At 41.8% G+C, this 22,573-nt stretch overlaps 1 protein-coding gene across 1 annotated transcript in view; it reads right to left on the bottom strand.

Moving 5' to 3' along the window:
• frem3 (Fras1 related extracellular matrix 3) overlaps positions 1–22,573 on the bottom strand; it is an 85,490-nt gene that overhangs the window by 44,477 nt on the left and 18,440 nt on the right. Inside the window, 2 exon segments of the mRNA XM_007899218.2 lie at positions 1,091–1,321; positions 3,921–4,067. Coding sequence (XP_007897409.2) covers positions 1,091–1,321; positions 3,921–4,067 — 378 coding nt within the window.

Genomic DNA, 22,573 nt, shown 5'->3' on the forward strand with positions numbered 1-22,573 from the left:
AGTTAGAACAAATTGTTTGCAGGATTCTAATATTTCAGTAACCAAGTCAACCTTCATTTTGAGATTCCCCCTCTCCCCTCTCCCCCTCTTTCTATTACTGACATAAAACTAACAGACGCCATCTATTGATGTTCTATATGAAACAGCCTTTCATGGTAACTTTGCTCCTGGTGTGAGGAGGATGAGAAAGGCACTCCAGCTCGGTGAGATAGGAAATGAAGCACAGTGGTGTAACATCAGTTCTTAGCTCCATCACACTGAGACTTCACTGAATGGCCATTCACTGACCTCCTCGGCATTAAAATGCCTGCAGGGCAGCTTTCCCATTGTAGAAAAGTTTGCAGATGATGGTAACTTTCTGGATTATGCAGAGAATAACCGACTGCTGGGAGTGACTAAAAGGCTGCAATAACTCCAATAAAGGTATTATTCGAGAGGTTCAGATTATAATTTAAATTATTATAACAAAGCTTAAGTGTTTTTAAAAAGTTCCAGAGCATTGGAACTTTAATAGCATTGACTGCACATTGTCTGTTCATTTTATGGAGGAGGGGGCTGTGTTATTGCATTTTGTTGTGTTGTTGTGTGCTAAAGGTGGAGGGTATCTGTCAAGTGCTCTGGGACTTTATCGTGTGTGAAGGGCGCTATATAAATGCAAGTTTTTTTTATATAAAGAGTCTTCCAGTTGTGCATAAAGAGGAATTCTTTTGTTCCGGATGCTCACAAAGTCCTGTAACCCCCCCCCCCCCTGTTTTTTCCTCACAACGAATGTTTATTTTGTGCTGCAGGTGAGTCGAGTGTAACAATGTCCGGTTCCAGTGACTTCCTCGTCACTCCATCCATGTTACAGAAGATGTCACACCGAACATTGCGACAGGTTATTTATTACCTGCCATGAAAATGATGACGCTCACACTGATTCTCTGGACATCTAAATACAGTTAAACACTTGTACTGCATATAATTAGGTACTTCTAAATTCAATTGTCAACATTCTTCCACATGTTTCAGTTGTTGGAGTAATAGGACTTTGTAAACACCCTATTGTCTGTATCAGATCTGATGCGCCTGCAATCCGCACGGAACTCACCGTCACCAGGATCAACAATCTCAACGGTGGCCGTTTCGGGGAACTCCAGAGCAGCCATGACGGGGTCGGAGAGAACAATCTGGAACGTCTCTGAACTCTCATACTGCTTGTCAGTGAGGATTTTTACTCTCCAGGTAGCAGTGGACTGGCCTGGGTTAAACTGAACCTGCTTCTGGGACCTCCCTTTGAAGTCTTTATCCTTTTCAGCAGTACCGTCCTTGGTGCCAATACCTGGAGGAAGGAAGTGAAAGAAGCGTCATCTGCAGTCTACTCTCTTCCCTGAAAATAATTAATTAACTACCCACTCTAGGGCTGTTTTTTGGGACACTGCTGTGCGCAACTGGCTGCCATGTTTCGTCCACAAAATACACAGTCAATTCATTTTACAGTGTATCCTGTGAAGCGCTTTGAGACATCTCAACGACGTGATAAGGCGCTATATCAAATGCAAGGATTATTACAATGGTTATGGTTAAAGTACTAGCCTGTAACTTGTCACTTCAATGGCAGAAAGCTGCACTCTAAGGAGTCATAGATTTCAGGCTAGCTTTGAGGTTTTCTAGGCCAGGTTACTTGAAGGACGCCTGGCAGGGAGTTCATCATGAAAGAGACTAGGAAGTGTAACTGATCAGCATGGTCTCTGTCAGCGTGAATGAAGTTATAGTGGAAAAATGTGCACCCCCAAACCATCCTTCTGTCTGGAAGGAAGGATGGCCGCAAAGAGATGGAAAGACATCAACCTAAAATAAGCACTACAACAGACTAACACTGCACGCTGCACCAATACAAGATTCCAGCTCTGTTCAGTACTGTGGTTTTAAGTCAGTAATTACTTAAGCACCCTGAGCAGCTCCACCCTGAAAATGTTCCTGCACCCAGCCCTCACATTCCACTACTTCCACTCTGTTCTTCTCTCCCACCACCTGCCTCACCTTCTCTTTATCCTGGACCCCACCATCACCTCGTCATCACACATGGTCTTTACATTTCCAACCGATCAATCACATACAAGGCCATCTCAGACCACTTCTTCAACTGCCTCTCCTCCCACATCCCCCTCCCCTCTTCCAAACCCTCCACCATCTTTTTCCGCCACTGGAAAAAGCTTCCCCGAGTCCTCTCTTCCTCGGACTTCCTCTCCCTCTGGCCCTCCACGATCCTGATGCACCTATCAAGCTGCTGAATGACCGTCTCTCCACAACCTTCAATTCCCTGGCTCCCTTGAAATGCAGGGTTGTTTCCAATCCCACCTGCTCCCCCTGATACAACAGTGATCTCCGCTCACTCAAAACACAAACCCGGATGCTCGAGCGCAGGTGGCAGAAATTTGGCCTCACGATTCACCGTCATCTGTGGCTCGAGCACTTCCGCACCTCTCCCTTTCACAGGCCAAAAATGACTTTTACTCCAAAGACATCCTGGAGGCAAACAACAATCCAAAGATGCTGTTTTCCACTGTACATCACCTCCTTCTCACTTCTCACCGGTCTCCCCAACTCCACCCTTCACAAGATGCAGCTCATTCAAAATTCTACTGTCCACACACTGACCTGAACCCACATCTCAACAGTTCTGGCCAGACTCCACTGGCTCCCCATCACCGAACGGAATGACTTCAAGATCCTCACTCTTGTGTTCAAATTCATTCATTCCCTGGCACCTCCCTACCTCTCTGACCTCCTCACTCCCCAATCTACCACCCGGCACCTCCGCTCGACTGGCACAGGCCTCCTGCTCGGCCCTCGCACCCTCCGCCCCACCATTGGAAGTCGTCCTTTCAACCATTATGCCCCAAAACTCTGGAACACTCTCCCTCAATCCCGCCGCCTTGCCCGCTCTCTCCCCTCTTTGAAGTTCCATCTGAAAACTTTCCTGTTCAACAGTGCTTACGGCCACCTCCCCTCGGCTCTGCCACTGTTAAGTGCTCTGAGATGCTATCCTGCATGGAGGGTGCTGTATAAGTGCAAGTTGTTGTCATTGTAAACTAATTCTCCAGCCAATAACTTTTATTAATATGTCAATATGATTCCAAAGCAACTTCTCAGAACTCAGCCACCATATCACTCTCCTTCATAAGAGAAAAATAATCAGAGCTGCAGACAAAGTAACAGGTTCCTGAATAATCTGATTTTGGATATAGAGAAAGAGATATGGAAACAGAGATATTGAGATAGAGATAGAGGCAGAGATATTAAAATAGAAATATTGAGATTTGAAGACAATGGAACGACAGAAATGAAGATAGGTAGATAGACATATAGTGATGTGCATATAAATGTGGTAGGATATACCTGTAGTTAGATTCCAATCCGCAAAGAAACTCAATGGATAATGGTATAAATATAAACCATTCTATATTCTACCTTTCATACTATAGGGTGAATATTGTGAGGTTATAATTGCTATATCTCAGATCACAGTTTCCACTTCTATAATTCCATGTTGTTTGTTTTCCTCAGTTCTGAGAAGCCCCAGAATGAAACATGTTACAAAATAAATAGTGCTTCACCCAGGACCTTGCTGCTGTGTTTTCTCTGGGGAATGGTTGTGAAATGCAGTTACATTTATCATTGTGTAAAAAGGGGATCAGGATGGCTTATTGTGCAGTTCACAGTAGGAACGCAACGTCTATTGAATGGTCTTTAAAGTACAATTCATACCTGCCACTGAATTACAGTTCTACCCAGACATTAAGGTATGGTCTGGAGCAGTCTGTTAGCAAACAACCTATAAAACCTCCCGACAATGATTCTGAGAAAAATAACAGCACAAAGCATATGGGAAATTTCCATTTTTGCGCAAGATTTAACTGGATCTCTGGGGAACTTACCAACAAAGGATGTTTCTCCCAAGTATCCCCTTCGCTTCAGTGTCACCTCCAGGAATTTGGAGTCCTCATCCACAAGATAATATTCCTTCTCCAGGGCAATCCAAGCCCAGTTCAGACGGAATGGCTGGCTCTTCAGCTTATTTCTTCCTACATGTCATGGTTTAGAAGAGAAAAACAGACAGATGCACTTTAGGTGATCTAATCGTTTAGGAGCAACAGAATAGAATATCTCACCACCTTTAACCAACAGTATAGATTATATCTACAAGTGGTATCATAGCCTCCTGCAGTGCATCAACATTTTTATACAACTGACCCAACATTTGTAAAATACTCAGGGTGGTTCCCCTACACCCATATTTTGAATTGGATGTTACATTAATGTCCCGTCCACCTGGTTTCAGATGAATTTAAAAGATCCGATGACATTTACACAGTACAGAAATGGAATTAAAACAATAGATTATCATGAGATGGAAGAGATCCAATAATTATAAAACTCAAGTTGTCCCGAACAAAGCAGCATTCCAGCTTGTCAAGTTATATGTGGAGTCTTGTAGCTCAGTGGTTAGAGCACTCGCTTTGCAAGAGAGAGACCTGAGTTTCATTCCCGGCAGGATGAAACCTTGGGCAAGTTTCCTTACTCCACACGCCTGATAATAATCCCTCAAAAACAAAAACAATAATAAATTGGTCATTTCAATCCACGACTATTTGTGGGACACTGCTGTGTACAATTGGCTGCTGCATTTCGCCTACAAATATACAGTCAATTCGCTTTATAGTCTATCCTGTGAAGCGCTTTGAGACGTCTAGAAGACATGAAAAGCGCTATATCAAATGCAAGGATTAGTATTACTATCATATTTCAGTCTATTTGGTGCTAGATAGTGGCTTAAAGAAGTAAACGTTCAGAGAATTCACCAAACAAATAGTTACTAAATAGTTTACAGCTCAGAATATCAGGTACATATTTCTATAAAAGAAAGTATTAGTGAGGATTATGAGTACATTCCAATCTCGTAGAGAAAAGAATAGATATTTTGCAGTTGCTCAATATGTGAAATCTTTTAAACACCAGATTTCCCTGGCAGATAGCTATCTATCATTATCCAAGTGTAGGTATTAAAAATCCTCACATATCCCAGAGAGATTTTTTTTATTTTGGAACAGAAAAGATAGCGGGTCAGTTTAGATGTTACAGTCCCTGAACAATGGGGTTTAAACAAGACTGGATTAAAAGTGAATAGTCCGGCCACTTTTCTCCCTGTTTCACTGAGTGCAAGAAGAGATGTGTTGTACATCAAGATCTTAAACCTCATTCATTGAATATGAAGGTGGGAAGGGTGACATTTGTGGTGTTTTATAACAGGCTCCTTGTGATAACAGTGATAACTATCACAAGAAATGTGTTACCAAATACCAAAAATTCCTTATTATTCCTCAATTATCACCAGACTGCATTCATCTGTCAGCTCTTCTTCTAAGTCACCTCCCTTTCCCCACAACCTTAGCTCAGTGGAAGAGTCCAAGAGGATCTCTGCTCTCAAATTCTTATTTGTGGACCAAGTAATGGTATTTCATTGACACCGACCAGAGAACTGACTCAGTGAAGTTGATTTGCTCTACTCTTTTTAAATCAAAATCGACCCGATTCAACGCAGATTGGATCTGAAAATCACCAGGTCACAAATCAAGATGTGTTGTAGGGACACCTCCTGGTAACTGGAAACACGTCCCCCTAACCCAGAGAACCCCACTCTGAAAATTGATCAAATTAGAGAGCCGATCCCATATCTACATCAGTTACTCATGGATTTCTCAGTNAAAAAATACCATGAAGTGGTAGCCCTAATAGTTAGTGGATAGAGCTGCAACTTACAGACCAAGAGCCGCTGGTTCGATCCTGGGCCATGCATAATTGGACACACTATTTTTTTTTACAAAAAGGAAAGAAATCCATGAAACACAACAAAATTCACTGTGTGATCTCTGGAACCAACTCTGATATAAGGCATACTTTTGATTCAATAAAAAGCAACCTTTTAATGGAAAACTGACAAAAGCAAAGGCATACTTTTTAAGTGTTGCAATTTTGTAAATATTTTGGGGCAAATTTGTTATGAACTACACATGTCTGTTTGGCTGGAGATTGCTTGTGTCTTCTTTAAGTGACTGCAAATAATAGTGCTTTGAGATGGGCAAGTGAATGTCATAGGAACATAGAAACATAGGAACAGGAGTAGATCATTCAGCTTTCGAGTCTGTTCCGCCATTTAATTGGATCATGGCTGATCTGTACCTCAACTAAACCTTTCAAATCTAATTTCCCGCTTTCTCCCCATATCCCTTACTACCCTGACCTACCAAAAATCTATCAACCTCACTCTTGAAGGTGTGGATGGATCCAGCATCCACGGCCTTTTATGGGGAGAGAATTCTAGATTTCTGCCACCCTTTGAGTGAAAAAATGCTTTCTGATTTCACTCTTAAATGGCCTGGTTCTAATTTTAAGACGATACCCCCTTGTTTTCAATTCCCCACCATGTCAATCACACAATGACTGCTTAGCACCATGTGACCTTTCCCAAAGACACTTCAAACTATTCTGTTGTTTCCAAAGCTGCTAATAAAAGGTCCTGCGGTGTTGGGTTTTGAAATAGTGAAAGATCAGAGCTGATGAGAACCTGGTCCCAGATGGAATCTACTCATGAATGAGAAATATGAGCATACAGCAGAATAGATTATTTTACTGTCACTTAACTTCAGGGTATCTGAAGTGTGGTTTTGCTGCACTCGTTAAGATCCTGACATAAATATGCAGCATTTCTTTAAGATGAACATCGATCGGCAAACTAAAATAGCGTAGTGGTTAATGTGCTCGCCTCGCAAGTGAGAGGATCCAGGTTCTATTCCTTAGGCAAGTTTCTTTACTCTGCACAGCTCTGTTTACCTACCAGTAATTAGAAACTCTTTTGTTAGTCGATTGGCAAATTCACTTTCCGGGGATAATAATCCCTCAAAACAAAATTAGTCACTTAATCCATAGCTGTTTGTGGGTTACTACTGTATTGGGACGTCCTCCCGACGTGAAAGGCGCTCTATAAATGCAATCTTCTTGTTGTTGTTGTTGTATATAATTGGCTGCTGCGTTTCACCCACAAAATACACAATCAATCCACTTTAGAATATATTCTGTGAATCGCTTTGATACGTCTCAACAACGTGAGAAGGCTCTATATCAAATGGAAGGATTATCATATTATTATTCTAAACTCCCTTCCATTACCGGCCTTGTCTGCTCGACAAATTTATGAGACCAATGTCTCCAAATTTATTCGTGAGGGGTCGTCTCATTTGTGTGACACTGGGATCAAACATGATTGTTTCGCTAACTGTTCATTCCTATTTTTAAATTTTGGCATCTTAAAGACATTTAGATTGGGACACAGCACAAATAGCAGTGGGAAAGTACTCTAGGGGGGGGGGGGGGCAGGACAGGAGCTTAGTCTCTTCACACGGAGAATCGGTCAAATTGCTCTGAGTTAGAGTTGCTGAATCTACACCCAGAGGTCGGGTTTTCATACTGTGCAGTGGAGGAGGCAGAGGGATATCTGTGGAGTTTTATCCTCCCCTAATCACCACAGTGCCTATTGCAGCTTCAAACCAGCCTGTGTGCATAACCTGGACCCGTCTTTCTCTGGCAAAAAAATAAGATGATGATCTGCTTCGGAATTTACCCAGAAGCAAAGCAATAAAGTATGTATGGAGTCCTGTAGCTCAGTGGTTAAAGCACTCGCTTCACAAGTGAGAGACCTGGGTTCAATTCCTGGCAGGGCGAGGATGTTGGGCAAGTTTCCTTACTTCACACACCTCTGTTTACCTAGCAGTAAGTAGGACCCAGGTATTCTGACTGGCGGATCGCTTTTTTGGGAGTAATAATTCCTTCAAAAAAAGTAATAATAAAAAAAATTGGTTACTTCAATCCACGGCTGTTTGTGGGACACCGCTGTGCGCAATTGGCTGCTGCGTTTTGCCCACAAAATATGCAGTCAATTCACTTTACAGCATATTCTGTGAAGCGCTTTGAGACGTCTCGAAGATATGATAAGGGGCTGTATCAAATGCAAGGATTATTATTATCATCATCTGCTCCATCCAAGCAGCAAGGCAACTGATGTGCCATGGACTCTAACCAAAAAAAAATCAATGTAAGACGCACGTACAAGAGACTAAAATCTCTAAACTCAGGCCTCCGTTGTATTGTTGGTGTTAAAAGGATGTCACTGTCAGTGCTCAACCTCCTTCGCGATGCTCGTCTGACCTCAAGCAGACGGCTGGCAGCTGAGATTCAAAATCCTCGCGAGCTTAGCCTTAGGACTCCATTAAAATTTGAGGTGGTGCAGAATAAAGAAAATAGAGTGAAGAAAATAAATTCACTCTATTTGGAAATGGCACAAAACCAGCTGGGTGAAACTAACGTGTGGAAGTCAAAGGTGGGGCGAAAGAGGTGGTTCATGCATGCGATCACAAAGCATATGATTTAGCACAGGTTTTAAGGATGAATTTTAATTGTGTTTCCTGTGCAGTCAGCAAAGTGTTGCTTAATTAAGGAACATCATTAATTACCGAATGGTATGAACAGCACAGAATGATACAACAAGGAAACATGTCAAATACTGCACTTCTATTCCCCTCACCTCTGTATTCCCTTCTCCCTCATGTATGCATGAACTTTCCTCTTAGATACATTGATTGTTTCTACTTCAAACACAGCTTCCGGCAGTGAATTCCCCATTCTCAGCATCCTCTGCATAAAGAAGTTCCTCTTGAACCCCCATTGTATCTGCTACTGGTTCTCTTATATTTATGCCCCAAGTGGACACAGACTATCAATGTCCACCTTTTCAAATCCTTTCACAATATAAAACACCTCGATAAAGTTCCCTCTCAATCATCTGATCTCCAGAGAAAAAAGTTCTAACCTAAATCTTTCTGGAGTTTAGGAACACTGCAATTCTCACCCCTTTTCTCTGTCAGCGGCTGTCAAACAGAAACCCACCGTCATGACAATGGGTTTCCGTCCGTGTCTGACAACTAACTGGCTGTCAAAAATAACTATATTTCTCTCATCCCTTATCTTCTCAGTCTAAAGTTGTATTTTAATAGTCTTTTTATTGTTATTTTCACATTTATCTACTATTTTGACTTAATGTAATTTTTTTTCCATCTTTTTACCACTTATATTTCCTCTTGCATCTCTCTGCTCTCCTCCCCCCCCACCCCCACCCCCCCGCACACACACACACCACAACACACAGAGTTTGGAAGTGGAAATATCAGTTTTAAACTCAAATGTTTCATTGATCGACATCCATTTTTACACGCAGCTATCCAGTCGATGAAAAACAGAAAAACTATCAATTTTCAAGGCTGCACATCTTTGAAGAAAAAAAATCAATTCAAACTAGTGTTTCAAGTAAACTAGGTGATGAATCACATAAAGAGAATAAGTAAACTTGTCCACGGTGCTCTAAGCGTTAAAATCCAATTATAATTATTAATAATAATCCTTAAATTTGGCACAGCACCTTTCACATCATAAGGATGTCAAAAAACACTTCACGGGATATACTGTAAAGTGCAATGGCTGTGTGCTTTGTGGGCAAACTGCAATAAGAACAGTGATAATTGCACCATTATGTCATCTTAATTTGCAATAATGCATGAAATAATCTTATTTTATGTTGACTGTGAAAGTGATGTTCGCTGTCGGCTTGTATTGACAGGGAGCTAAAAATAGGGCTTCTTAAAAAGCATTTTACTTGTGTCATGTAACAAGGAAAGAGGAGTCTTTCAGGCCACGTCAAGGCTGGATTAGAATCCTAATACAGAAATAAAAGAACAAAGCTCTTTCCGACACTTTGCATCACCTCGACCCCACCAGCAAGCTTAACAACTTTCACACCCCAAAGAGCCCGAATAAAGGCGGTAAAATAATTTCAATGTTTCACAGTATGCAAAGCACCCACAGTAAATCAGGCAACACAAATATCAAATGAAGACTGAATTTCAATAAATAAATGTGCTGTTTGTCATACACATTGTATCTATCGATTCAAATGCTTTGGCTGTCTCAGCCAGTCACACCCCTTTGAAGATCTTTCCGTGTGTGCAGTGTGTAAAATGTTAATTCCCCATTCCTTAGATGGGCAGTAGCTTTAAATCCATCTTTTTTGTGTGTTTTTTACACCCATTCTGCCTGCCTGGCTTCTTGTTTCTTTAGTCGCTATATACTAAGTTAAGTAAGTCAGCGGCACAAGATGTAACATTTCTTGGTATATTTTACACAGAGGCACTAATCTTACTGATTTGGAAGACAATAAGGGTATAGGAGAATCTTCAGCTTCTTGCTTGTAAAAGAACCAGTAGTAGTTCCCTCCTTCCCTCTCTTTGCTTCAACTCTTTTGACCTGACAGAAACATTTAACCCTTTTCATCTTGCTCGGCAGCCAAGCTCGATGCTTCCTGCATCAATGCACTTGCAAAGATAGTTAACATCTCAAAGACAACTCAAAGAATCAGTGGGTCACAGGGACAAGCCTTAACTGATGGCAATATAAGGTGGTCTCTCAGAGGAACAGACAATACAAGATTAGTTAACAAAGAAAGTGAGATCAGATGAGATCTCTGTTAACTAATTTGACTGATAGTGGAAGTATCAATGTCATTCCTCAAATCCACTTATAATTTAAGAATATTGCATTGTGTATACATTATTCTTATTCTGTATCAGTCGTTTAACACCAAAGATTCAGATATCCACTCAGCAGTTGTGAAAGTTTGTGTATGATTCATTCTATGCCTTCAGCACAATGGCAACAACTTGCACTTAACATACAGCCGTTCATGAAGGAAAATGCCTCAAAGCGCATAAGCTTCTCAAAACGTCCCAAAACAAAAGTTGTGGAACAGCCCAGTCAACCTCTGCAACAGATGGTGTACCCAAGTGTAGTGTAGTCCAGCGCCTTGGGACATCCTTCCGATGCAAAAGGTGCTATATTAATGCAATTTGTTGTTATTATGAAGAAAGCTCACAGCGTGTATAAGATGGCGTGGCAAAATAGTATTGTTGGTTGTATCCTTGCAAATGCAAGTATCTTACTTCAGTATGAGACCAATGTTATAAAAATATATAACATAATCCTTGCTTTTGATATAGTGCTTTATCACGTCTTTGAGACGTCCCAAAGCCCTTCAGAATATACTGTAAAGTGAATTGACTGTATACTTTGTGGGCGAATCGTGGCAACCAATTGTCCCACAAACAGTTGTGGATTGAGTGACCAAATTATTATTTTTTTTAAGGGATTATTACTCCAGGAAAAACAATCCTCCAATCAACTAACAATGTTGTACAGAAATACATAGCTCCCTTCTAACACTGTCCTCCGGGGATCACCAAGATCAGTTGGGGATAACTTTCACCCTACTAAAGCTGGAGCTATTTTCTGACTAAAGTAGATACTCCATGTTCAAGGCAGTCAATCAAGTCAACTTTTTTCCTCAACTTGACCCAGACTAGTTCAAGCCACTGGTCATGAATGCAGCAGGAGACTAAGCTTTGCCTGCATTTGCTTTGCCAACATACCAGAGGCGCATGGATCAGCAACCGTCTGCTATTTACATCTGACCAATACTTTGTGTGTGCATTTGGGTGCCTACAGAAACTGAGATACATTGTGGTGTCACCCTGGTATGTACCATGATTTACAGCCTGTGCATGGACCAGGGCAAACCCAAACAGGAACACAAGAGACGTCAACACAAAGTGACGTGTAATGAATGTGAGCGAGGAAAGGTAAGTGATTCTCAAACACCAGGTGCATGTCCCATTTCTCACAGAGAATTCTTGCACAAAAACACAGCCTCCCTGAGTGGGGGGGTAACAGGGCTGTGTTCAAGGGGATAAATCCTGTTGCATCACAACTCCCCCTCCTCCCCATCACCCCCCACAAAAATACACACATGCATTTGCACAAATTAGTTGGCATTGGTTAAAAATTATCCATTAATGTTTACGTTCTGCAGGAGTTTATAGCTGCTGCATTCTGAATTTTTATTACGTGGGGTAGAATCTCAGAGCACTGATGTTTGAGTCACTGTCAAGCTCTCTGGGACGCTACCTCACATGAAGGACACTATATAAATACAAGGTGTTGCTGATGGTATATAGGACCAGGAAATTCATGTTCCACCTGGGTTTAGATTTACTTTATTTATGTAGCATTTGATAAACTTGACACATTCTTAAATACAGCCTTAATCTCATTTTGAAGTTGCGTTTGTTCTGTAAGTGCTTCTACATTCTTCGAAACATTCAGTAACCTAGGAGTTCAGTGGAGGTAAGGTTTGAATGGTGGGACTTGACCGGCGTGGACTGTTATAGGAGTGGTGGGTGGCGGTGGGGGGTTGGGAGAAGACAGAGTCAGAGACACAGTGGAAAAAGGACACAGAGTCCTGTCTGTCATGTTCCAACCCAAGTGAACAAATGTATTTGTCTACGTAATGTGCACATCGAGGGGCTAAAGCTCATGAAACATGATCTTGACAGCACCGAGCTTGCTCCATTAACAGACGGAAGATTGCTTCCATTTTAACTGTGCTCAAGGGCTAAAGGAAAGCCCGTGCTACAGCATCACTGTGGCCCTGACAACCCTGCCGGCACCAGCAAATGCCCTGAACAATAGGTTGTAAACCAAGCGTGGCCTCAGTTCCTCCAAACACAAGCAGCGCAGACAGTGGTGGTTTGGAGAGCAAGACGTTTGTCTTGCTGCTAAGTGCAGTGACTTTGAAGATGTCAATTTGTAATTGGATTTTCCTTTTATTGTTGCGCATCAGCAAAGTCGCTCTATAAACGGCCGCAACGAGAATTTCACCTCCTAAGCATCATTTTGATCCCAGTCACATCATTCTGCCCGTAGTTCTGTCATTTTATCTGTTACACTTCCTTTTGTGGCTGATTTAAAACCCTGATTGAACTTTGCACTAGTAAGAGTATTGCAAACACTCGCTGTTTACCTAACTTTGGTCAGTGAGAACATCTGGTCTCCATCGGCCTGTAAATTTATAGACACTAGTAGCTTGAAATATTTGCATGATTTTCCCAGTCTTATGTGACTTAAACAAGGCTTGATGAATTTGCTGTTGAACAGGCAACAGGATTATAGGGAGTCAAGTCACGTATTTGATTGCCTATAAATACAGTCACTACACTTTACAATAAAATGCAGTGTTTGCTGATAAAAATAATCCTGGCATTTGATACTGTACTTAAAAATGGTTACAAAAATTATGAGACTTTTCACTTGTTTCTTCTACTGCGGTAACACTTTTAAGATATTTTACTTTGTTCAGTTGTTGTGAAGTCAACCATCTGAACTAATGGCTATCAAAACATGTCTTTCTTCGAAAGAGCTCCATTTGTAAAGAGTCAGCGGGGCGACTAAGGGGGAGATACTAAGTGTAGCAATCACTCCAACTTCCTGCGTAAAAACAGCGCTTTTGCTAATGCTGAATTGCCCTGATCACATACTTTCGTTCAAGCTTAGATGAGAAAAACACTGAAAGGCAGCGAGAACCCAGAGAGTGGTGACCTCGCACATATGCTGACCGAGCCAGGATCAAATGACTTTGCGCACTGGGTGACCCCCGATTAGCACAGAGATTCCAATAACTAAGGAGCTCAGCCCGGTCAGCAAGGGGTTTTAGTAGAAGTATTTGCTAAATCCCCTTTCACTCAGGAAGCTTTCGCTTTAGACCAGGAAATGTGGAGAAAATGTTCAGAATTAGCATTTTGCATGCAATGTTCCAATAATGACAGACAGCCCTCACTGTGCGTCTGAAAGGTTTGCGTGTTGTGTGGAGGAGTAGGGATGAGCTGAACTAATGACAAGGAGAAACAAATCTCAAGAACAACAACAACAAATTACATTTTTATAGCGCCTTTCACATCGGGAGAACATCCCAAAGCGCTGGACAGTCAAGGATTTGCACCTGAGCAGAGGGTTTGGCATGAGGGAGGGTGGAGGGCAAGAGGGGTGGGGGCAGAAGGGTGACTGAAAACACAGTCATAGAAGAGAGTCTTGAGACTGGCTTCAAAGGAGGCAAGGGAGGGGGTGAAGCAAAGGGACTATGAGATGGAGTTCTGAAGGGTGGGGGCAGAGAGACAGAAGGTCTGACTGCCGATGGTTGTCGTTCCGTAGTTATAATAATGATAATCCTTGCATTTGATATAGCGCTTTTCACGTCTTCTAGATGTCTCAAAGCACTTCACAGAATAGACTGTAAAGTGAATTGACTATATTTGTGCTGAAGTGCGGCAGCCAATTGTGCACATCAGTGTCCCACAAACAGTCGTGGATTGAAATGACCAATTTATTATGTTTTTTTTGAGGGATTGTTATCAGGCGTGTGGAATAAGCAAACTTACCCAAGGTTTCATCCTGTCGGGAATCGAACCTGGGTCTCTCGCTTGCAAAGCGAGTGCTCTAACCACTGAGCCACAAGACTCCACATAGTTGCTGATAGTTGCTGATTCCCTGTAAGTAGAGGCTGTTTTATTTTATATTGCAGGAATCAGAGTAAGTGCAAGTTCTAGGACCACCGTTTCTTTTCTTTTCGAGCTTTTGTGTATTTTAGTCACAGCAGTTTTCCCAGCTCTGGCCCACCCAGTGAGCAGAGCTGAGAGTAAAGTAGAGGTGACCACTGCTCCTTTGTTTGCAGCGAGCAGTCTTATCTTATACTTTTTGTGGTATGCTTTACTTTTGAATTGTGGGATCCCAAAACTGTGGTGGAAGGAGAGCACGGATCTAGGAACCCAAAACTGGGGTCTGGGTTTCTGGCCCCCAAATACTGGGGTCTGGGGGTCCTCTTTCAGTCTCTAACCCTGCAGTGTATCTGAAAAAAAACCCTCTCTCCCTGCTGGTACCAGCCTCTCATCTCCTATACATGTCGAGCGCACTACCTGCCCCCATCTCTGAGGCAGACAAAAAGCAACGACAAGCCTGCAAGTCTTGATTCTAAGGTGCACCCTGGTAAGCACTCGGAGACACTATTCTGCATGAAAGGTGCTGTATAAATCCAAGGCTTGTTGTTTGGCAGTAAATGTTTTGGTAACACCGGGACCTTAGGATCCAGTAAATACAGTAACATGAGGAACAAAGTACGAAACATTGCAGATTTCAGCCACCTCCCCCCCCCACCCCAAAAAAGAAGTGAAGTGACAAATTTCAAAGAGAAAGTCCACACTTTGCTTTTTTCTGCAAATGCATCAAGCTGTGCCATTCGAAAATGCAACTCGGATGGGAGAGGAGTAAAGGTTAATGAAATGTGTCACCCTGTAGTTGCAGACATGTGCTAGCTGCTGAATTTGAAACACGCAAGCCCAGTTTAAATTCCGCTAATTCCTGTAACTCATCCTGGCTAATGCTGATCTATTGCCCGTGGAATCTGCCTGTAACAAGAAGCGGCCAACAATAAAATGTGGCGTCTCCCCCCCATCTCCTCCCCACCAGGACCCTAAGAGTGCAACACAATTGGCTGGGTGGTCGATGTTGCATCAGTCATGCTAATACTGGTGGGAGACAGAGTAGGGTCACTTTGGAGGCCTTCAGGCCTGTTCTCTTTGCCCCATAGGCCACGCCATTGAATGCGACATTAAACCAATAAAGTGAACACTGTAATCCAGGGGGTTTATGAGGCTGTGTCCAAGTGTTGGGCTTTTATTATGCAAGCCCTGTAAAACTACACTCATGGTAACAACAGGAACTGAAAAGCTTGTGCACGTTTCAGAAAGGCGGCAGACAAAAAGGTAACAAACCACCAAAATATCAAAGGACTTGATTTTATAATTAATATATAAAGATTAATTCAACCAGCAGTTAACATATAACGAGCTTAACCGAGAACAAACTGCAAAGTCCTGAAGACGATTCTGTAAATCAAAAACATGAAAATGAGGAAGGATTTGGAACAAATTGTCAGTCATTATGCAGTGAGAAGCTGCAGCTTTCTGCTTTCCACCTAGCTAAACCCGTGACTGCAATGCAATGGATAAATGACTAATCCATCAGCTCTTAGTCTTCACACCCTGGTATGTAGCTGCATTGCTGAATTTGACCCTCTTTTAACATCACTATTTTACTGGGGTTTCAGTAGGACAAGAGAGCTTGATATAAATCCCTCACAGGTGCATGTATCATTGTTAATAATTCTTGCATTTGATATAGAGCCTTATCACATCTTCAAGACGTCTCAGATCGTTTCACAGAATATACTATAAAATGAATTGACTGTATATTTTATGGGTGAAACGCAGCAACCAATTGCACACAGCAGTGTCCCAGTCATGGATTGAGTGACCAAACCATTATTATTTTTTTTGAAGGAATTATTACCCCAGAAAAGTGATCCACCAATCGACTAACAACCAAGTTCCTACCTACTGCTAGGTGAACAGAGGCGTGTGGAGTAAAGAAACCTTGCCCAACGTTTCACCCTGCTGGGAATCAAACCCAGGTCCTCTCGCTTGCGAGGCGATTGCTCTAACCACTAAGCGACAGGACTCCATTGTTGTTAACCACTGCCAAGTAAACACCCAACTGTAGGCTTTAGATCTTACAACATTTTCTCCTCTCTCAATACTGACAATTACCCAACAACTTGAAAACCTATGTTGTACCCCCTCACCCCACCCTCCACACACACACCCAATTAATTATCGTCTTATGAGAGTCATCGATAGCTCTGAGGAACTGTCCGTTGGCTTCCCAGCTGTTGCAATGGGATGTCATGCAGGAGCAATTGCTGAGATGGGCACAATTCAGCTGCTGTCAAAAGCCATTTCAAGGCACCTGAAATGTATCTAGTCAATTTAAAGAAGATTTGAGTCTTTAGCTTTTGCAACTGAGTGGAACTGCACATTATTGTGCAAAATAGTTCATAAATTTCCCTTAGTTAATAACTTTCCTGACCACATGAGAAATATAAGGGATCTCTGATTTTGTGCATCAATATTTACAGAGTGCGACTAAGCAGAAATTCACTGAACAGCTAGCGGTCAGCTCAACATGAAGCACTTCTGTTCTCACAATAAATATTCTTTTGACCTTCACTGAATTCAATTTTATTTTTATTCTTGGTCATTGGTTTGGAGAAAGCAGTGAGTTGAGGTCCAGCTCGTGTTACTATTCAGATAACATCTTAGTGATAACATTTTATTATCCGGCACACATTTGCAACAACAGATTTTGTTTGATCACGCAGAAGTTCTCTTCACACTTGACTGTATGTTGGACTTGGATTTTATAACCATCAGATTTGGGGATGTATTAGGAGTGACATTTGTGGTCAGTAACAGTAACAGATTGCAAACCTGTCTCTGGAGCTGTATTTAGTTTTAAAAGTGATATGTGTCAAAACAGATCATAGATGTCAAGCAAACAGTGTAATAATAATATGAATAATAAAAATCCTTGCATTTGATAAAGTGCCTTGCACGTTAGGAGAGTGTCTCAAAGCGCTTCGCAGGATATTCTGCAAAGCAAAATGACTGTGTATTTTGTAGGCGAACGCGGCAGCCAATTTTGGGCAGGGCAAACAGCCATGAAATGAATGACCAATTTTAAAAGGTTGATCAGTCAGAAAGAGCAAGGATTGACAGGTCTTTGTGTGAAGCCTATCTAAATGAAACCCAACTCTCTTCCCTCCCCTTCCCCAGATTCTATGGAATATTCATAGAAAGAACAGCAAGAAAACATGCTCAATATTTTTTTTAGGTTTTTAAAGTCTGATATTTGTGTGGACATTGGGGCCTGAAATTCCACGTAGCCTTAGCATGTAAAATTAGTTCATCTTAAAATTTAAGATTGCATAAAAAAATGTGAAAAATTATTAAATTTAGATATTTTTCTGTAGTTCTTAAGAGACAGCTTCCAAATAAAGACTAAATGTGAGAATCTTTGCACGATTCTCAGCAGTCGTAATTTTAAAGACCAAATGGTCTGTTAGGCTAAGAATAGGTGATATTTTGGTCTTAAGTAGAAGATGGTGCACTGGTGAACCGTACAACATTTAGTAGCAACAGCTTGGAATAAGCATCTTTGAATCTGTGTGGCAGTGGGGAAATCAGATTAGACTGTTCCAGTGAAAGTATTTTCTCAAGCTAATCATAATGATCATCTCATGGACTGTGGAAAGGAGTCCGTAACAGATCCCAGCTTGTTAACACATGGTGTGATGCTATTCATACCAGCAGTTATATGGGGCAAACTTTCGATTAAAAAAAAGTATGCTCTTCATCAAAGCTGTCACACAAAAAAAATACTTTTAAGAACTTCAAAGTGCACTGAACATTTGACCTTGGAAGTTGCCAAACACTTCATTGACCTGCTCAAGTGGATTTCCGTAACTTTGAGAAGGGTGAACTCAACTTTTTATAAGCTGAGGGGATTCTGCAGCTGTCAATAAGCATCACACAAGTGAAATACTTGCCTTCAATCACTGCATTAAATGAAACTAAAAGCATGCCTTGGATACCCCAAGCAGTCTATTATCCTCTACTGACAAGATTATGTGGCAGTGACCATCACATAACTTTTCTTGTTGAGTTTGTAAATGGGTTTAAACTCACTTGGCAATGGGGTGATCAGCGCAACAGCTTTGCTCCTGTGGAATACATTGACTGATGCTTCCTTACAGTTAATACTGCTCCTAGGGTATGGCACTCACAGAGAGAGCTGTGTTTGTTATACACAATTAGCTTCTGCTAAAGAAGTAGAGCGAAGGCTGTAATAAATTTGAAATACAAAGTGAAAAACAAGTGAAAAAAATGAGGCATAGACAATTTGATTAAAACACTGAAAGCTGCAATTCTCTGCCATTCATGTGTTGTCTTAAAGGGCCCCTGTCCTGGAACTAAAGGCATCAGGTGAGAAAATGACAAGAGCCCAGTGATGTAATTGGTGATGCCATAACATTACTGCATCTGCTACCTTTACAAGTGGTCTCCAGAAACTAGCTTGTCTTCAGATGCCAGCTTGTCTCTGGAAGCAACTAATAATCCAAGTCTGACCTCCCATTGCCTCTGCAAACTGGATTTACACTGAAGGCTGCAATTCAACAACTTGCATTTATATAGCACCCTTCTCGCTGGAAGGCATCTTGGAGTGCTTAAATTCATGTGCTATCCAAGAGGGCCATTGTCCTGTACACCAGACAACTTCTGCTCTTATCTTTTTCACAATTCTGACACCATGTTTTAATAACAACAAGAATACATTTGGATAGCTCCTTTCACGACAGGAGGTCGTCCCAAGGCACTGGACAGAGTATAGCATTTCAGACCCAAGCTGGGGTTGGGGGGGTAAGCGAGGGGAGGGGAAGGGGGGTGGCCGATGGCATGGTCGAAGAGGAGGGTCTTGAGGCGGGACTTGAAGGAGACTAAGGAGGGGGCGAGATAGAGTGACTGGGGGATGGAATTCCAGAAGTTGGGGGCAGAGTGGATGAAGGCTCTCCTGCCAATGGTGGGGCGGGTGGGCCGGGGACGTGGAGCAGGCCAGAGCCGGCTGAGCGGAAGAAACGGGCGGGTTGGTAGAGGGTTAGGAGGTCGCAGAGGTAGGGTGGGGCGAGGCCATGGAGGGCTTTGTAGGTGAGGACCAGGATCTTGAACTGGATCCTCTGAAGGATAGGGAGCCAATGGAGTCGGGCAAGAATGGGGAAGATGGGGTCGAGGAGTTTGATGCGGGAGAGGACATGGGCTGCAGAGTTCTGGATTATCTGCAGCCTGTGGAGGGAGGAGTTGGGAAGGCCGACAAGCAGGGTGTTTGCATAATCAAGCCTGGAGGTGATGAAGGCATGAACAAGAGTTTCAGCGGCCTGAGGGGTGAGGTAGTGACGGTGTCGGGCAATGTTATGGAGGTGAGGGAAGGCAGAGTGGGTCATGGCTTGAATGTGTGGGAGAAAAGACAGTAAGAGGACAACATGAAAAACCTTGAGCGTCATTCTCCTTGCTCACAAATGTCTTGATAGCATCCCGATACTTACACAATCACATCAATATTTCTTTGCATAAGTGAAAGGTTGTTTGACTGAGGAGATCGCCAGAGCTCTGCAGCTTGTAAACAGTAATCACTATTGGGATTATACAACCCCCAGAAATTATGATATAATAATAATCTTTGCATTTGAATTTAGAGCCTTGTCACATCTTTGAGATGTCTGTTATGGAATGTCCCATTTTTTTCATCCCATAGTCAAATGCTCTTGCAATGTACCCTAGAATTCGCTGACCTTAGTTGGTAGTGGCTTCATATTGACTGAAAACCTTCAGTGAATGTTCGAATAGAATAAAAAATTGTTGGCAATCAGGTGAGGAAAAATATTAAGATGTTCCCCTCTCCAATGTATTTTTTGTATTCTTCCCACAGTCATGTCATGATGGAGACCCATGCTGTTAAGTCTGTTCTGAGATGCTTTGGAATATTGGTCTAACTTCAACTCTTGTTAGGTGATGTATACAAAGATGATGACCTTTCAAGGAATGATTTAAATTCATTTAAGCTCCTTGAATAGTTAAAAAATCTCTGGGCTCATTTCAAAGGAAGCTTTCATATAATAACAGAACCAATTCCCCACAGAACCAGCTGTGCTGGTTCATCAATGTTCCTGTGTGACCCTTTGTCTGGCTGAATGGGGTTTGAGTTAGGTTCCCGGCTGTTGTGTTTAATAAAAGACTTGCTGCTATATCGGTGCTCAACTGGAGAGCCCTGGTTCCTACAGCTCGTTTATATTTTTGTAAATTGTCCCTTTCTCATTTCATTACATGTATTAAAATTCCTAATCTGTCTGGTTTACATGCTGATGTTCACTGCATCCTCAGATAACTGATGTGATCTATGCCCTCTGCTGACACATTGGGATCAGTCCATATTGATATTCAATGCGTTGAGTAGATCGGGATGTAAATGCTATTCTCATCCCCAACACCATTCTCCAAGCAAAATCTGCAAACCAATTTAATTGCCCGTGACTGAGATATCTGCACTTTGGTAAAAAGCTCTCCCCACACCTCCCACCCCTCAAAAAGACAATAATTTGTTAACGAGCAGTGGAAAGTCCCAGTCCACAAGTATAACAATTTAATATCTATTGCACCTTTACACAGGATAGTATCTAGGAGAGCTGAACAATGCAACCCAGGGCTACTTGCATTGATTTTTCCATTCAGAACAATTAGGGGGGAGAAGGGGGTGGGAGGGTGGATGGGGAGGGGTCCGCAACCCCAAAAAACAGGAATATTCAAAGCTCTGAACATTGAATGGACTACTAAATTGACCCCTGTTGAACAACAACATGACGGGATTAGGTGAGCAGGATGCAACCCTCCTGGGAGAGAGTGCGTACTCCATACCAAACACAATAATATGGAACTGTTAATAATTTGCTTTGGACTCTCTTAAGCATGGTGATGGGTTTCCGCGCGGATCAGATACCCGACTCACAAACAAAAAAAACACGGGTAAAGTAATAACTGGCAGTGAGTCTTGCTGTGAGACTGGTCTGTAATTGGAGGTTCATAGAAAAATATTCTGGGTAAATCGGTGCTCCCTTCTCCATCTCATACAAATGATCATTTACTATAATAGGATAAAAAACATGCTTGTCATTACAGTGAAATAAAGATGATATTTTCCCATGGTATAAATAGAATGTCACTCCCCATTACCAGTGCTATGTTGCTTCTGTGAAAAACCAATATAACTTGCTTGTAACTATGTGAATTATTGCAGACATAACAGGAGATTAAAAGAGAGCTTCAGATGAAGGTCCTGCAGCCCATTTGTTCTCATCCTTCCAGAAAAACCAGCCTCCCATCAAAGCATTAAGTTGTTTCTTAAGTGAGTCCAGTGTTTTGGCCTCAAACTTCCCTCCCTGGTAACCTGTTCCAGTCATAAATTATCCTTTGGACAAAGCAGCACCTCATGTTTTTTCTCCTGAAATTGCTTTTTACAACCATAAACCGGTGTCCTCATGTTCTCCCCTCTCAGTGCATCCCAAAGTATTGCTCTGCGTTTACTTTCTGAATCCTATTTAAAATCTTATGCACCTCAATAAGGACCCCTCCAAGAGGTCTCTTTATAAGACTGAAGAGCTTGTTTAATCATTGCTCCAAAACTCATTGGATGATGGATTCCACAAAATATTCACTTTACAATATATTCTGTAAAGAGCTTTGAGATATCTCAATTACGTGATAAGGTGCTATATGAAATGCAAGTATTATTACTATTATCATCATCATCATCAATGTGTACCATCCAGATATGAATGAACTTCACCCTGTCTAGTTCAAAGATGCTTTTCGGACAAAATGATTTTGAACACCACTCTGCCATTCCTAGATGAGTGAATCTGGGCGTAGGATCAATTGCCATGAACCACTAAAAAGCTTACAGTAAAAAATATAGCACTTGGCATTCGACAAGTCAAATCAATGGATTCAATTTGGATGTACTATGTTACAAATTATTAGTGCCTTAAGGAGAAATTTAATTGAAATGGCTCAACCATTAGGTTTTATTTACCAAATTGATA

This window comes from Callorhinchus milii, unplaced genomic scaffold, assembly GCF_018977255.1.
Source record: "Callorhinchus milii isolate IMCB2004 unplaced genomic scaffold, IMCB_Cmil_1.0 Scaffold1, whole genome shotgun sequence".
Classification (NCBI taxonomy): Eukaryota; Metazoa; Chordata; class Chondrichthyes; order Chimaeriformes; family Callorhinchidae; genus Callorhinchus; species Callorhinchus milii.